The 17995-nt window shown below is 51.0% G+C and overlaps 1 protein-coding gene across 1 annotated transcript in view; it reads right to left on the bottom strand.

Annotated features, from left to right (window-relative positions):
• Window positions 1-6871, bottom strand: part of PTPRC (protein tyrosine phosphatase receptor type C) — a 179273-nt gene extending 172402 nt beyond the window's left edge. The window contains exons 1-2 of the mRNA XM_075617052.1: window positions 6772-6871; window positions 6579-6679 (exon numbers count right to left, since the gene is read on the bottom strand). Of these exons, the coding sequence (XP_075473167.1) occupies window positions 6579-6645 (67 nt within the window). The 5' untranslated portion in view covers window positions 6646-6679; window positions 6772-6871. The remainder of the gene's footprint in view (window positions 1-6578; window positions 6680-6771) is intronic.
• Between the last annotated feature and the right edge of the window lie 11124 nt (window positions 6872-17995).

Genomic DNA, 17995 nt, shown 5'->3' with positions numbered 1-17995 from the left:
TTATATGGGGTAATAGGTGGAGTTATAGGAAGTGGTTATATGGGGTAATAGGAGAAGTTATAGGGAGCGTTTATATGGGGTAATAGGAGCAGTTAAATGGAGTGGTTATATGGGGTAATAGGAGGAGTTATAGGGAGCGGTTATATGAAGTAATGGGAGGAGTTATAGGGAGCGGTTATATGGGGTAATAGGAGGAGTTATAGGGAGCGGTTATATGGGGTAATAGGAGGAGTTATAGAGAGCGGTTATATGGAGTAATAGGAGGAGTTATAGAGAGCGGTTATATGGAGTAATAGGAGGAGTTATAGGGAGTGGTTATATGGGGTGATAGGACGCGTTAAATGGAGCATAGGATAGGAAGAGTTAGGGAGGAATGATGCAGTACTTTTGCACAGATACACTAATATAAGATACAAATTGCTCCGTTAGCTTTAGTCTAAACTTATGTAGCCCTTTTTCTGAACCCTCCCAAAGGAACTACTGGTCACTGTACAACACCTGCGGCTCCAGGAGATCTGAGCCTCCGCTAGCTGGGAGCCTGGGGTAACACTTACACATTTCCTTAGCGCAGCGCCTCCACTTACCCAGGATCCCCGTGATGTGAGATTCCCCTGGGCAAGAAACATACAACACCTTATGATAACCAATACCTTTTACTTAAGAACATACACACATATCAACAATAGAATAACAGGTGTCCCTCTACAGAGGAGACACTAATAACCAAGGCGTCTCACCAAACGCTTCCCCCAACACCGAGTGATCCCACCCAGTGTCCATAGGATCCCCACCCAATGTCCCGCACTCTTGCAGAGAGAGGATATGGGTGACTGCGCAGTCACTATTAAGCTAAGGGCCCGTTGGTGCACTTGTGGATGTAAAGTACCTGCCGAGCACTCCAGTACTCGGATCAGCAACTGCTTCACAAAGGATCCGTCGCTCGGTGATTCCGTCTGATCCCAAACGGGTTCTTTGCACGAGGACCGCCAAGGGCGATCTCACCCTGGATATAGTCTCTGTGGGCCCCGACTTGAGCCCGAACCTCTTCACAGGAACCGCAGCGTCCACTGTGTCCCTATCTATCACTGGCACTACGTGACACGGTCCCTAAGCTAGGGCCTGTCCCTGTAGCACCACAAACTGGGGAGTGAGGACCTATCTGGGCCCTAAGGGGTTAATAGCCTGCTCCGCTCCCCTAACTCTTCCCAGTCCTGACTCTAGCTAATACTAACAGCGCCTGCAGCAAACACACTGCACACACACAGGCAACCTGCAGCAACCCACTGCACACACACATGCAACCTGCAGCAAACACACTGCATACACACAGGCAACCTGCAGCAACAACACACAGCACACACTGCTCACACTGTGCCTACTTGTCAGCGCTCACAGCACTACCAGCCGTGACACTGACAAGACTGCACACACACCTAAGGGCAGGGTCCCTAACCTAGGGGCTGTCCCTCAGTACCTACCCACTACCCTAACAGGGATTGGGGCCTGCCTGGGACTTGGGGATCCTTACCTGGTGTAGGGGCCACTTGCTCCCTACACCCTTCCTCCCCCTTCCTGCTCCCAGCTCCAACTGCCAAACGTGGTCCCCGCAACATTGCATCCTTCCTCCACAGGAGAAGCTGCAAAACCCTATTTGCTGGCTGGCTGCACGTGATGTGGGTGAAAGGGCAATCCCCAGAGGCTGCTGGGAATTGTAGTCCACTCAAGACCTCTTTAGCATTGGTACCGCGTGCGCTACCCTTACTGCGCCTGCGCGACCAACGTGCACGCTCGCACAACCTGTCATGGCGGCTTCCGCTAGCCTGGTGTGCCGCAGAGCCTCGGAGCGCTACATGGGGGGTCTCTGGGGCTGAAAAGAGACCGGGGTTACACTTATTAAAAACGAGGCCTCAGTAGTCAGCTCTTCTGCACAAGAAACTGTTCTGTTATTTACATAGAAATATATTTGTGATATTATCTGTTCCATGAAGAATAAACTTCGGTGGGGGGGGGGTCTGCCTGCGTACCACAATGCTCAGTGCGACTATATAAAGTCACATGATCCCATTCAGAAGGAAGGAGGGGGATTTCAGTAAGACACAAAATACAGCTTCAGCGAACTACTGAGAAATGGTACGTCATCAACGTAACCACTTCCTGCGTGGTAACAAACTTACTCTCATTGCGAGGGCAGGAAAGGGGGGGTTAACCTTAACTTAGACAACGTTGAGCGGAGGATGCGGGGAAAAAGTTTCATGGGCCAGGCGGATTCCACAGGCCCACTGATAATGCACACCCCGAACTGTATAATGGTGCAGAGTATCTACACATTGATAATCAACACGCCACACTGTATAATGATGCTGAGTATTTATACACTGATAATGAATACACTGCACTGTATAAAGATCCAGAGTATCTCTATACACTGATAATGAACACGCTGCGCTGTATAATGCTATTGAGTATTTCCATAAACTAATAATGAACATGATGTACTGTATAATGATGCTGAGTGTCTATACACTGATAAGGAATATGCCATGCTATATAATGATGCTGAGTGTCTATACACTGATAATGAACACGCTGCGCTGTATAATGATCAAGGGTATCTATATACTGATAATGAAGGCACCGCGCTGTATAATGATTAGAGATTCTATATACTGGTAATGATCAGGGTGCACTATATAATGATGATGAGTATCTATATACTGATAATAAATACGCTGTGCTATATAATGATGTTGAGTGTCTACCCACTGATAATGGACACGCTGCGCTGTTTAATGATGATGAGTATCTCTATACACTGATAATGAACAGGCTGCATAATGATGCTGAGTATCTAAATATAGATAGATATATACTGTATATACACTGTATCTATATATATATATAGATATATAGATACAGTGTATATACAGTATATATCTATCTATCTATATTTAGATACTCAGCATCATTATGCAGCGTGTCCATTATCATTGTAGAGACACTCAGCATCATGCATGTTTATATATATATATATATATATATATATATATATATATATATATATATACACACACACACACAGACACACATATACACACATTGCTATGTCTTGCTGGTCCCACTGGCTGGGCACAATTCCCGCAATTTAAGGTTGTCTTGACTGAAGAGCTCACAATTTGATGGCTGGCATTGGACATGGTATTTAAAGGAGGAAATAGTTGTGTCCTATGTAAAGATCCAGCAAGGCCCGGAGACCCTGGGCAAAGGGTGACATGACTGCTTACCGAGTGCTGGGCCTAATGTTGTGAGTTGGGGACAAGGTGAGGGGGAGAAGTAAGGAGGGGATCTAGGTTATATTAGTGCTGGGGAATTTGCCACCTCTTCAAACCCAGACCTGGAAGAAGCTTCACCCTCCCTCTCTGTGTGTTGATGTTTGGGTTGTTGTTTTAGTTGTTGTTTCAGCTTGGCGGGAAGGCGTTAGAGGGGGAAGGGCCCTGGTGAGAAGGTGTTAGAGGGGAAGGGACCCTGACAGGAAGGCGTTAGAGGGGGAAGGGACCCTGACAGGAAGGCGTTAGAGGGGGAAGGGACCCTGACAGGAAGGTGTTAGAGAGGGAAGGGACCCTGGTGAGAAGGTGTTAGAGAGGGAAGGGACCCTGGTGAGAAGGTGTTAGAGAGGGAAGGGACCCTGGTGAGAAGGTGTTAGAGATGGAAGGGACCCGACGGGAAGGCGTTAGAGGGGGAAGGGACCCTGGTGAGAAGGTGTTAGAGGGGGAAGGGACCCGATGGGAAGGCGTTAGAGGGGGAAGGGACCCCGACGGGAAGGCATTAGAGGGGGAAGGGACCCTGACGGGAAGGCGTTAGAGGGGGAAGGGACCCTGACGGGAAGGCGTTAGAGGGGGAAGGGACCCTGACGGGAAGGCGTTAGATGGGGAAGGACCCTGGTGAGAAGGTGTTAGAGAGGGAAGGGACCCCGACGGGAAGGTGTTAGAGAGGGAAGGGACCCGACGGGAAGGCGTTAGAGAGGGAAGGGACCCCGACGGGAAGGCGTTAGAGGGGGTAGGGACCCTGACGGGAAGGCGTTAGAGGGGGAAGGGACCCCGACGGGAAGGCATTAGAGGGGGTAGGGACCCTGACGGGAAGGCGTTAGAGGGGGAAGGGACCCCGACGGGAAGGCATTAGAGGGGGAAGGGACCCTGACGGGAAGGCGTTAGAGGGGGAAGGGACCCCGACGTGAAGGCGTTAGAGGGGGAAGGGACCCCGACGGGAAGGCATTAGAGGGGGTAGGGACCCTGACGGGAAGGCGTTAGAGGGGGAAGGGACCCCGACGGGAAGGCATTAGAGGGGGAAGGGACCCTGACGGGAAGGCGTTAGAGGGGGAAGGGACCCTGACGGGAAGGCGTTAGAGGGGGAAGGGACCCTGACGGGAAGGCATTAGATGGGGAAGGACCCTGGTGAGAAGGTGTTAGAGAGGGAAGAGACCCCGACGGGAAGGCATTAGATGGGGAAGGACCCTGGTGAGAAGGTGTTAGAGAGGGAAGGGACCCTGGCGGGAGTTGGCTTCTTGGGGGAGTGTAAGGTAGCTCCAGTAGTTGTTTGGGGGAAGGCGGATCAGACTTGGCTTGGGCGGCCGATATGGCAGTGACCTTCCAGTGGTGATGTTGACTTGGACCAAGTGGCTTGGGCGGCTCCTTGGCAAGTAGAGTTACACGCCGGGGGTATCCCTCTGGCTCATGGATGGTTTACAGAGCAGGGTACCCTAGTTTGGGTTATATTTTGTATATATGTAATAAAGCTGCAACCTGTTTTTCCCAACTACTTGTGTGTGTGGTATTATTTTATGACGGGTTGATTTAGGGGGTTCAAGCCTCACCTCCCTCCCTTCCCCCAAGGATCGAAGGTAGGAGTCAGTCATGTCACTCAAGTCCTGACCATCAGCAGGCGGATTCTTAACCCATATCTGGCGGGTTGGTTGGTGTAATTAATAAAGAATAAATGTAAAAACATAGGCCCCCCAAACTATAACAAGGTAACCTCCTCTGAATACCACTCCCATAATCCCATCTGTTTATCAGCCTTGCTGCTAAATTTGGGGTTAATTATGCGCGGTATAATGTTCCACATGAAGGGTGAGTTTTATATTAATCTTATGCCCGATATGAGGAGCCCGGCACACAGCAAATACTGGGGCGCGTGCCCCGATTTATTCGCAGGGAGGAAGCGGCTCTGTGCCCTAAATTTGCATCATACATCAGTAGAAGAATCTTGGTCTCGAAACGTTATCTTCATAACATTACTGCACTTTCCAGTGTACATATAGAGATAGACGGATAGACGGATCGAGATATAGAAATACAGTGATACAGCGTACATATAGAAATATATGGAATGAAAAAGTTGCATGGTGCTCTAAACCAAAATCACAGCAAACAATAATAATAATTAACTAAAATATGCAGCGGACTACCCCTCCAAAGAAAGCAAAAGATAAGGCTAGGGTATTAAATTACACCCATACACCTGTTGGATGTGTAACTGGAGAATAAAGTCCCACATGCAATGAGGTAAGGAAAGTATACACCTGCTGGTGTCCAGCATTAATACAACATCATGGTATTGAAATGGGGTAACAAACAACAATCCTAGCAGCCACTAATGGAAAAGGAGAGTGAAAGAGGCTCACTTAAGAGTATAACTCACGCAATTATGGAGCCTGACGTGTAACTTCTCCTGGGGTGTACCGTGCCTCCGTTGATGTAGATAAACAGGAGCAGGGAAAGAAAAAACGAAGCACTGGATCCACTGATAAAGGGCCACAAGCCCGAAACGCGTAGGTGTTCTGTTTTTGTGCTTTTGATCCATTAAAACTTTTATTGTGGGAACGCACCTCTGTGTTTATTTTTACCTCAGTGGAACCAGTGCTTCGTTTTTTCTTTCCCTGCTCCTACATATAGAAATAGACAGACAGACAGATACACAGACAGACAGACAGACAGACAGATACACAGACAGACAGACAGATATACAGATATACAGATAAACAGACAGATACACAGACAGACAGACAGACAGATATACAGATATACAGATAAACAGACAGATACACAGACAGACAGATAGATACAGTAGATAGACAGACAGATATACAGATAGACAGATATACAGACAGACAGACAGACAGATACTTTCATTCTTACACCCAGTTATATTGGCAATGTTACGTTTCCCAGCAGAAAACAAAATTCTACTTAACTTCAGTAAATTGCAATCAGACGCCTTCTTCCATTAATACTCAATCCATCAGATGCCCCCTGAATCAACACCTGACCAATCAGATCCCTCTCCAGATGAATACTCCCTATGTATGAACCTGTTCTGCCTATCCGTGTACCCCTTTGTTTTTTTTTTCTTCTTCTTAAAAAGGCGATCCAACGTCTTCTTCAACACAGTCCCTCTATCTGCCACACAGGTCTCTAAAAAAGTGGCAATTGCCCCATTTCTGGTGCTTTTAACCCAACGAACACGGCGTGCTCTACCCCCACTCCACCCCCCCCCCCCCCCCAAGTCATATCAGCGACGCTTACCTTGAGCCAAAACGTTCGGGTTCCAGAGCAAAGATCCAAACGCCAGCAGCTTGAGACACCCGATCATCGTCGACGTCGGACAATCAGCGCGGGCCCCCCCCCCTACAATAAACCAGAGAACTAATCAATTAGTTCGCAAAAACCTGGGCGGAAAAAAAAAGGGGGGCTTGTGAAAAGGAGACCTTCCACATACGTCGAAAAGCGTCTTATCAATTCCCTGGCAGCTTCCTCTATTACTAAACACCGGCTGCTATCCGTGCCATGAAGCTTCTCAAAGTGATACTCAGTCCAATTCTACCTACTTCTTCATTGCGCTGCAGGAAGCTGGGGTTTTTTTTTTAACCACGCTGTCATTTCCTTAGCAGAATTATTTAAGACGAGCGTATGAAAACGGTTTGCAAAAGTCGGGCAGTCTTGTTTTTTGGCGCTAGAAGTGGGTTTCTGCAGGCGCCGGGTTTTACTGGGGGTTTCTGAGAACAGCGGCTGGCATCTCTCTGCCTTTGCGTTTTGACCCAATGTCGCCAAATGTTCCCCAGTCACGGCGGGAAGGAGCACACGGGACAGAGACCAGGGCGACAGGGAGAGGGGATTGGGAGGAAAAAACATGGATACTCATAGGCCCAGATCCACTAAAGTCCATGAAATCCAGGCTCATAACGGGACGTGACCTAAAACAGGAGCGGGCGCGATGTTCCCCGAGGTTACCGTGTCTCCTCACAGCTAATTATATGCAGAAGCAGCGTCCATTCTACATGTCATTAGCATGGGGTCACCGTCACGTTATTGTAGCATCATGTGGTGTTATCTTCCCGTAAGCCTCCCTGCCCGGCTTCTAGGGGGATTACCTCAGGGTGTATTGTATGGCTACTACGCATGGGTCACCCTGACTCAGGGGCTGAATTCAGGCGGCTCGGCGATGAGGTAGCAAGGATGTAGGATAATGGGCGCCAGGAACTTTTGTAGAACAGTCATTTATTGGCGTCCCCAAACACAGGGACCAACCACGCACATATTAATAACAGTGCACTGTATTTTATATCAGACACACATTTATATGTTTCTTCCATCAGCGCCCGCTCTCAACACTCCCATGAAGGTTTTCTGACTTAGCTGGGAGTAAGTGCGGGACCCGGACCCCCTTTGTTTCTCCGGAACCCACATCGGTATTAATCCGATTATTCTGGGCTCCTTACGGGAATCCGGACGGGTCTCGTCTTACTTGACCCGGTACCTGGTGCCTGATTGGGAACGACCACTTCCACACAGACTGATGAATATTAGCGACAATCCATGGTTAGAGCCGACTCGCCGGCGGCCCTCTTTCCGGCACTGCCCCTGGCTGAGGGCATTGCAAAGTTCCTTGGAGGCGTTTATATCTCCAGAAAACGTCGCTGAGGCATTTTCAGTTCATCTGTTTTTTTGTGGCCAGGATAATGCCGATGGGGAGGGAATTCTCCAAGCGGCTGCTCTGGCCGGGGGGAGACATCCACATCATTTTATATGGACAACGGTGAAGATCCAGAAGGATATGGGGGTGTGGTTGGAGTTCTTGCGGTGTTACAACGGGAGGTTCAGCTCTTTATGGATCGGTGGGATTCAAGGCACATTTCGAGGGCTCGTGGAACGAAAAGCGATGGTTGGATCCGTGGGCGGAGTCTCATCGCAATAGGGCGCACATGTTCTGGTCTTACAATACAGGGGAGGGGGGGGTCGAGACAGTTAATCATTTTTGGTCTCGCTCACCCTTTGTGTGGCTTGCCCGAAGTTAAACATAGCCTTTAGGGCTAGGCATGTACCGCAGGTGGCTAACGGGGTTCCCAATGCTTTATCCCGAATGCAGTTAGAGTTCAGGTGGTGGCGCCAGAGGTGGATCCAGTCGGTCGGCGATGCCCGGTGGAGTTGGTGACGGTCCAGTGATGGACTTGGTGAGGGCTTCAGTGTCACCAGGTTCGTGGGACACTTATGTGGCTGCTTGGCAGGAATACCGGGACCTGACAAGGGAGCTGGGTTTAGAGGTTTCGGAGGTGGATGTCCTCTTGACGTACGTGCTAGTGTTAAAAGAAAGAGGGCTCGCAAGCAGCTGGGGGGAGAGAGAAGCAGCAGGGGCGCAGACGATCCGAGAAAGGCTTTCATAGCAAGGAGAGCAGTAGCCGGTTTGAAGAGGACGCCAGGACACCGGACACTCCACCAGTGCTAGAGGGTCTTGTTTAGGCGACCGGGCGAGTTTATGTGTCTCAGTTTGAAGCAAAGCTCTTTAATGCAGCATTCACGTTGGCATTTTTGGGGGCGTTACGCGAAAACTAATTAGTTTGCGCAACAAAAAGAGGTGGCGGGGGGCCTGTCGGTTGAGAGTGTGGTGCAAGGGCCGGAGTGGGTTAGGCTCCAAGTGCGGCAGTCTACAACAGACCAGCTAGGCCGGGGCTCTTGGGTTTCTCTTGGGTGGTAGACAGCACGATCTGCCCGGTAATGAGGCTCGGGGTCTACAAGGAGGTCCGCCCTCCTCTCCCGGGCCTGTTGCATGCAGATGGTGAGCTGTTGTCAAGATTTACATTTTAATTTATGCCTGAAAGATCTTGCTTAGATGGTACCCGTTTCGGGACCCACTCCTTCAGGGCAGCGACCGAGACAAGGCGGGCTGGCCTAGGAGCGGAGGTCATCCAAAGGATTGGGCGCTGGGAGTCCAACCGGTACCAGAGTTATGTTAGGCCGGCGATGAGTTAAGTGGTGGTGGGTGTGGCGGTAGGCGTAGCCGGCCTTCCTTAATAAAGGTGGAGTCCGGCTGGCTGCCCCAGAAACCATATGGTATGGGCTGAGAGTGTCAGCTCTTGTATCCAAATGTTGGTTCTCTGTGTTTTAAAACTGCAATGTATTATGTTTGTCCTGTGATTTAAACCCAGGTTGGTGACAAAAGGCAGTGTGAATTACATGTGAATTACATGTGGATTAGCATTTCAATGCCCCAGCTCAGAAAGGGTTTCCAAGCCCAAATCTCCCCAATTTATTTCCCTTATAAGTATAAGGCTCCCCAAAGTATATTCTGTAAAGAAGTGTACTTTATATTGTGTTTTAATGTTTACTACTGTATAAGGTTCTATACAGAAAGCCCAGGCATATGGAAGATGCTAGCTAGTTTGCATAGATTCCATAGTTCAGAGAGGGGGAAACCATTTGGTGAGCAGGATGTTCAGATTAGGATGTCTGTTGGTAGACACAGCGGAGCCAGGGAAAAAAACGGCTCTGGATGTCAGAACTGATAAGCAAGGTTTCTATTGGCAAGTTTTGAATTTATCCCTCCTATCAGTGAATGCGTAATTTCAATCCCTGCTTTAATTGGCTATTACACCCCTCAATGATTTAGATAGGATTTCAGCCTATATAAGAGCGTGCTGTAAAAGCAGCTCTCTCTCTCTTTTTCCTGTTGGAGATCTGAAGACAAGCATCTGCTGGCGGGCCTCTCACTTCTGATGCTTCTGTGAAAGAGCTATTCACACCTGGAAGCATGGAGAGGCCTAGCCAGCAGGCTGGATTTCGGTCCAGGAGCCCAAGGTCCTATCAAGGTAAGCCTTTGCTGAACAGGCGCCTTGCAACTAGGAAAGGGTAGATCTCTTCCCCAGACCCCCGTAAGTGTGTATATTCTCTGTTTCTTGTATTTCTGTGTGTTTCCGAGGTCTTGTCCGAATAAACCGCAATTTATTTTACTGCCTGTTTTGCCTTGTGACTGATCCCTTAAATATAAATGTGTATTGGGCCTGGTCTCCCGTGACAGTGGGGTTTATTCTGTTTTGATATTTTAGGTTTTGCTCCCCCCGGAAGTTTGGATCCTGTCCTAAAACCTGTCCTGATTGTGTGTTACTTTTTCCTGTCATGTAATAAACATGGGATTTCGGGAGTGGGAGTATTCAGTGGGATATTGGGGTCAAAATGTATTTAGATTCTGAGTAGGAGTCTGGGGGACAAAGTTACCGGTGGTCCCGTAATTCTCCCCGACGAGCAGGCAGGGTCTGCGGGGGCGCGAGGTGAATTACACCGTGTCCCCCAGAATCCTGGTTTTCAACCCCAAGTATCCCAGTCCCATTTCCCCCACATGTATAATGTTCCCCAAAGGTTTATAAGTTTATAAAGCAGTGTGATATGTTTTATACAGTATGTGTTAATCTCTATACAGGCAGCCCAGGATGTCTATACAGTAGGTGTTAATCTCTATACAGGCAGCCCAGGATGTCTATACAGTAGGTGTTAATCTCTATACAGGCAGCCCAGGATGTCTATACAGTAGGTGCCGGGATGTCTGCATAGAGATCGAGGATCAAAGAGGAGATGGGATGTTGAGAGGTGTGAAATAGTTTGGTGAGCAGGGAAGGGTGGAGTACCGGTCCGGAGAACAAGGGCACCCCACAGGGACAGTCCTTGGTCTGCCAGACCTGGTGGAGCCTGCCCAGTGGGTGGCAATGGGTTGGCTAAGAGAAGCTGCTGCTCATAGGCGCATTCCCAATTCATATTTCCCGCTTGCCCGACCCGGCTCCACACAACCCCTCCTTTGACGTCAGCAGCCAGACGATTCTGGCTGGCTGAGTTATGATTGGTCACCAGCCCCTTCTCCATGCTAGACATAGAACACCGAGGTCTATAATAATAATATAATAGCATGTTCTTGTATAGCGCTGCTAGTTTTACATAGCGCTTTACAGAGACATTTTGCAGGCACAGTCCCTGCCCCGTGGGGCTTACAATCTATGTTTTTGGTGCCTGAGGCACAGGGAGATAAAGTGACTGCCCAAGGTCACAAGGAGCTGACACCGGGAATTGAACCAGGTTCCCCTGCTTCAAACTCAGTGCCAGTCAGTGTCTTTACTCACTGAGCCACTCCTTCTCTATGTAAGGGGACTGCCCGATCAGAGAACCAGACCACTTTGAAGCTTGTTTCGGTGAGGCGCTGGCGGGCTTTTCAAAGTTGCTCTCTTGCGAATAACAGAGCAACCGACTTCCTTTTTAGCCAGAGAAGCCGGCCCAGCTGAAACTAGGTCCCGCATTTTGCGGCCAAGTTCTGAACGGAGAATGAAGCGGGAGAAAGCACTGCCGTCCTGCGTCTTTCCGGACAAGGTCCGGCCAGGGTAAGCCTTCCGGAAGCAGGCGCCCTACACCTCTTTGAAGCTAGATTTTCACCCCAGACCCCCAGTTAAGTGTGTTGTACCTGTACTTTGTGTATTTCTTTGTGTGTCCGCGGGTTTTACCTGAATAAACCTCATTTTATTCCACTACCTTGTTTTGCCGAGTGAATGACCCCAGAAGGTAAAAAGTGTTATAAGTCCCGGTCTCCCGTGACAGTGGGAATCCGGGAAACGTTTTCTGGTGGGGCGGACGAGGTTTGCGGTGGAATCAGCTGTTACCAGAGCTGTTGGTCTTGGCGAGCGATATGAGTCCCCCCCAACTGTTGATTATTCATGTCGCAGGGGCCACGACTTGGGTACGGTAACATGACTGGATTTTGTTAGGTCAGTGAAGAATGATTTATCTCTGATCCAGGTGCGTTGGGGATGGGTATGAGGGGTGTGGTCCGACATTGTTCCCCGGAAGGCATGGAGGGGCGCTCGTAGAGCTGGGGTGGTTAGGAAATGTATATTGTAGGGGCTGGGACAGAGGTCACCCCGAGTTCCATTCAGCAAATAGCAGAGTATTCTGCCCAGATGGGGTACAGTTATCGGAAATAGGGTTAGATCTGTTTAACCTGGCATTTGGAGGGGCTCCAAAGGGTCCTGGCGGGTCTGGGGGTACGGGGCTAACTTAAGGTGATTAAATAGCCCAGTGTGTGCAAACAATTGCGGGGTTAAGGGCGCTTTAACCTAGCCAGATGGTGGATCTATGGTGCAGGAAAGCCCCGTGGTGGGGGAATACGTGGGCAGGGCTCATTGGTGCACGATTCCCCGTGGCACATTCTTGCTAAATGGCTGGGCTGTTAAGGCGCCCGGCTTGGTGGGTCTTGCGGGTCACGGTTTGGGTACCATGGGCCTTTACCCGAGGGCTGGGCACGCTGGCAGGGCTGGCACTACTCGCGGTGCAGAATCTGTTTTATCTGCATCTACAGACCTTTGTTGTGAGTTTATTTATATATAACCTTATGGGGATGGGCGTGGCAGGCGTAAGCTTATAGGACGCAATGTTATAATGGATAAGAAGCAAAAAGTGACACACTGCAAGTGCTCATTTGCATGTCATTACCCAGAATCCCTCTATCTCTCCCAGCCTCAATCTGTCCTGCTCACCCTTGCACTGACTCGCTCTGCCTCTCACAGCCTCTTTCTGCCTCTCCCAGCCTCTCTCTGCCTCTCCCAGCCTCTCTCTGCCTCTCCCAGCCTCTCTCTGCCTCTCCCAGTCTCCCTCTGCCGCTCCCAGCCTCCCTCTGTCTCCCTCTGCCTCTCTCAGCCTCGCTCTGCCTCTCCCAATCCCGCCAAGCCTCTCCCAACCTCTATCTGCCCCTCCCAACCTCTATCTGCCTCTCCCAGCCTCTCTGTCTCGCCCAGCCTCTCTCTGCATCACCCAGCCACTCTCTGCATCACGCAGCCTCTCTCTGTCTCTCCCAGCCTCTCTGTGTCTCTTCCAGCCTCTCTCTGTCTCTTCCAGACTCTCTCTGCCTCTCTCAGACTATCTCTATCTCTCCCAGCCTCTATCTGCCTCTCCCAGCCTCTATCTGCCTCTCCCAGCCTCTCTCTGTCTCTCCCAGCCTCTCTCTGTCTCTCCCAGCCTCTCTCTGTCTCTCCCAGTCTCTCTCTGCATCTCCCAGCCTCTCTCTGTCTCTCTCTGCATCTCCCAGCCTGTCTCTATCTCTCCCAGCCTCTCTCTGTCTCTCCCAGCCTCTCTCTGTCTCTCCCAGCCTCTCTCTGTCTCTCCCAGCCTCTCTCTGTCTCTCCCAGCCTCTCTCTGCATCTCCCAGCCTCTCTCTGCATCTCCCAGCCTCTCTCTGCATCTCCCAGCCTCTCTCTGCATCTCCCAGCCTCTCTGCATCTCCCAGCCTCTCTCTGTCTCTCCCAGCCTCTCTCTGTCTCTCCCAGCCTCTATCGGCATCTCCCAGCCTCTATCAGCATCTCCCAGCCTTTCTGTGCCTCTCCCAGCCTCTCTCTGTCTCCCCCAGCCCCTCTCAACCTAACCCAACCTCTCTCGACCTCTCTCTGTCTCTCCCAGCCTCTCTCTGTCTCTCCCAGCCTCTCTCTGTGTCTCCCAGCCTCTCTCTGTCTCTCCCAGCCTCTCTCTGTCTCTCCCAGCCTCTCTCTGTCTCTCCCAGCCTCTCTCTGCATCTCCCAGCCTCTCTCTGCATCTCCCAGCCTCTCTCTGCATCTCCCAGCCTCTCTCTCCCAGCCTCTCTCTGTCTCTCCCAGCCTCTATCTGCATCTCCCAGCCTCTCTCTGCATCTCCCAGCCTCTCTTTGTCTCTCCCAGCATCTCTCTGTCTCTCCCAGCCTCTCTCTGCATCTCCCAGCCTCTCTCTGCATCTCCAAGCTTCTCTCTGTCTCTCCCAGCCTCTCTCAGCCTCACCCAGCCTCTCTCAACCTATCTCTGTCTCTCCCAGCCTCTGTCTGTCTCTCCCAGCCTCTCTCTGTCTCTTCAAGCCCCTCTCTGTCTCTCCCAGCCTCTCTCTGCTTCTCCCAGTCTCTCTCTGCATCAACCAGCTTCTCTCTGCATCTCCCAGCTTCTTTCTGCATCTCCCAGCCTCTCTCTGCATCTCCCAGCCTCTCTCTGCATCTCCCAGCCTCTCTTTGCATCTCCCAGCCTCTCTCTGTCTCTCCCAGCCTCTCTCAACCTCTCCCAGCTTCTCTCTGTCTCTCCCAGCCTCTCTCTGTCTCGCCCACCCTCTCTCTGTCTCGCCCAGCCTCTCTCTGTCTCGCCCAGCCTCTCTCTGTCTCGCCCAGCCTCTCTCTGTCTCGCCCCCAGCCTCTCTCTGACTCGCCCAGTCTCTCTCTGTCTCGCCCAGCCTCTCTCTGTCTAGCCCAGCCTCTCTCTGTCTAGCCCAGATTCTCTCTGTCTCTCCCAGCCTCTCTCTGTCTCTCCGAGCCTCTCTCTGCCTCTCCGAGCCTCTCTCTGCATCTCCCAGCCTCTCTCTGTCTCTCCCAGCCTCTTTGCATCTCCCAGCCTCTCTCTGTCTCTCCCAGCCTCTCTCTGTCTCTCCCAACCTCTATCTGCATCTCCCAGCCTCTATCGGCATCTCCCAGCCTTTCTTTGCCTCTCCCAGCCTCTCTCTGTCTCTCCCAGCCCCTCTCAACCTAACCCAGCCTCTCTCAACCTCTCTCTGTCTCTCCCAGCCTCTCTCTGTCTCTCCCAGCTTCTCTCTGTCTCTCCTAGCTTCTCTCTGTCTCTCCCAGCCTCTCTCTGTGTCTCTCCCAGCCTCTCTCTGTCTCTCCCAGCCTCTCTCTGTCTCTCCCAGCCTCTCTCTGTCTCTCCCAGCCTCTCTCTGTCTCTCCCAGCCTCTCTCTCTCTCTCTCTCTCTCTCTCTCTCTCCCAGCCTCTCTCTGCATCTCCCAGCCTCTCTCTGCATCTCCCAGCCTCTCTCTGCATCTCCCAGCATCTCTCTGCCTCTCCCAGCTTCTCTCTGTCTCTCCCAGCTTCTCTCTGTCTCTCCCAGCCTCTCTCAGCCTCACCAGCCTCTCTCTGTCTCTCCCAGCCTCTCTCTGCATCTCCCAGCCTCTCTTTGCATCTCCCAGCCTCTCTCTGCATCTCTCAGCCTCTCTCCCAGCCTCTGTCTCTCCCAGCCTCTATCTGCATCTCCCAGCCCCTCTCTGTCTCTCCCAGCCCCTCTCTGCATCTCCCAGCCTCTCTCTCTCTCTCTCTCCCAGCATCTCTCTGTCTCTCCCAGCCTCTCTCTGCATCTCCCAGCCTCTCTCTGCATCTCCCAGCCTCTCTCTGCATCTCCAAGCTTCTCTCTGTCTCTCCCAGCCTCTCTCAGCCTCACCCAGCCTCTCTCAACCTATCTCTGTCTCTCCCAGCCTCTGTCTGTCTCTCCCAGCCTCTCTCTGTCTCTTCAAGCCCCTCTCTGTCTCTCCCAGCCTCTCTCTGCTTCTCCCAGTCTCTCTCTGCATCAACCAGCCTCTCTCTGCATCTCCCAGCTTCTTTCTGCATCTCCCAGCCTCTCTCTGCATCTCCCAGCCTCTCTCTGCATCTCCCAGCCTCTCTCTGCATCTCCCAGCCTCTCTCTGTCTCTCCCAGCCTCTCTCTGACTCGCCCAGCCTCTCTCTGACTCGCCCAGTCTCTCTCTGTCTCGCCCAGCCTCTCTCTGTCTAGCCCAGCCTCTCTCTGTCTAGCCCAGCCTCTCTCTGTCTAGCCCAGATTCTCTCTGTCTCTCCCAGCCTCTCTCTGTCTCTCCCAACCTCTATCTGCATCTCCCAGCCTCTATCGGCATCTCCCAGCCTTTCTTTGCCTCTCCCAGCCTCTCTCTGTCTCTCCCAGCCCCTCTCAACCTAACCCAGCCTCTCTCAACCTCTCTCTGTCTCTCCCAGCCTCTCTCTGTCTCGCCCAGCCTCTCTCTGCATCTCCCAGCCTCTCTCTGCATCTCCCAGCCTCTCTCTGCATCTCCCAGCCTCTCTCTGCATCTCCCAGCCTCTCTCTGTCTCGCCCAGCCTCTCTCTGTCTCGCCCAGCCTCTCAATTTAATAATGAATATTAATTGCCCATTACTATATGTATATCTAGATACACACACACACACACACACACACACACACACACACACACTATATATATATACATATTATTGAGACATTATCACGTGGATTCATTTGATACACAAATACTAACCACATCACATACAAATCCACTTAGTAATGATCACTTTTATCTAATATAGATTGATAATTCAGCGCTATTTTATATAGGGGCCAAGGAGAGGAGGAAACAGCATGGAGAGGTGAGGCCGCGTCCATCCTAATGGCGCTCGAGCGAGCTGCGTGATCAAATCAATGTAAATACATTGGTGCGTCCATACTGCACGCGCACGTGAGCGCGGGGAAGAGCGGTGCGTGCGGAGACAAACTTTTTTGTCTTTGCCGCGCGATGGCCGGATCACGTGAGCGCTTCGCCCCGAAACGCTCCGAATCACGCCCAGGTACAGCAATCGCCCCTGCGGCATGAGAGTGTCACGGCGTGAGAGGGGTTGTGTGCGTGCGTCGCACCTTTCACCATTGTGTCCAGGATTTTTGGAGAAGCCGCCGGGCCGCCCTATATATAATACTTTAGAAATACAGTATTTGTGATCTGACATATTGCTATGTCTGTGGGCGGGTTTACTGGCTATGCATCTTAACCCTGGCTGTGCTCAAAGCTGTGACCATGCAGCAGGCTTAAGCCTATAGGGAACCATGTTAAATGGTTATGAAGCAAAAGGTGGCACTGTGTGCTCATTTGCATGTAATTTCCCAGAATCCCTTGCTGCAGTGGAAGTACTGTGTGCTGGGTGATGATGGTGAAAGGCCACTGATTTACATGGGACTCACAATACAGCGGTTTCACTATCCAATGTCACTTCCAGAACGGATTCCGCTGGATAACCGAGGACCGCCTGTATACAGTATATTTATCTACCAGAGATCATGCAATATTGATATTGTGTATCCCCGGGCGTGTCTGAGGAGGGGGCGTACAGTCCGCTGAAGTGAATTTGAGCCCAGACGTGGCACTGTAGACGGACGAGGTAAATAAAGGTGAATTATTGTATCAAAAAGAACTTTGCTAACAAGATTACAAAATGTTAAAACAGAAACGCCCCAGGGCGACACAGGAAGGAAATGCAAGCAGCGACAAGGTAAGGAAGTGTTCTGGCGAGAAGCAATTCGAGGGTGTGAACTGCAGCTCTATAGCAAGGTTTCGCCTGGCCGCCCCGTTAATGAATATTCCGCCGCTGCAAAACGGGGGCAGAAAATGGTGTCAGGTTGGCCAAATCCAGCCAGGCCCGTCGCCAAGACACGTAGGGGACGTCCCCAACCGGGGGTGGCAAAGTGTCATGTTGGGACAGTTTATCTTGTTTAGGTTTTGGGGTTTAGATTGTAAGCTCTCCGGGGCAGGGATTTCCTTTCCTATTGTCTGACTTTGCTGCGCTTATTGTATTATATTTCCTTCGCCTTTGTAAAGCGCTGAGTACACTGTGGCCGCGGTATAAATACAGATACAAGAAGCAGGAGGAAGGAGGGAGAGGCGGGGAACGGAAGTTGCTTTTATGTACTGAGGTTTGGGCTGTCAGTGACGGGTGTGTCTCTCCATGTTCCCCTAAGAAGAAAGAGCGAAGACGGATCACGGCACTTGCGGTGAAAAAGACAATTCTGTTCTGAGGTGACACTTTCTCCTCCATAACCGAACACAAACATTACTCGCTGCTGCAACGTGGAAGTCTTACCTCTGTTCTACTAGAAGCAGTATTTCCCCTGACTATATCTCCCTGTGC

This window comes from Ascaphus truei, chromosome 10, assembly GCF_040206685.1.
Source record: "Ascaphus truei isolate aAscTru1 chromosome 10, aAscTru1.hap1, whole genome shotgun sequence".
NCBI lineage: Eukaryota > Metazoa > Chordata > Amphibia > Anura > Ascaphidae > Ascaphus > Ascaphus truei.
This window is presented reverse-complemented; position numbering and strand designations above follow the sequence as displayed.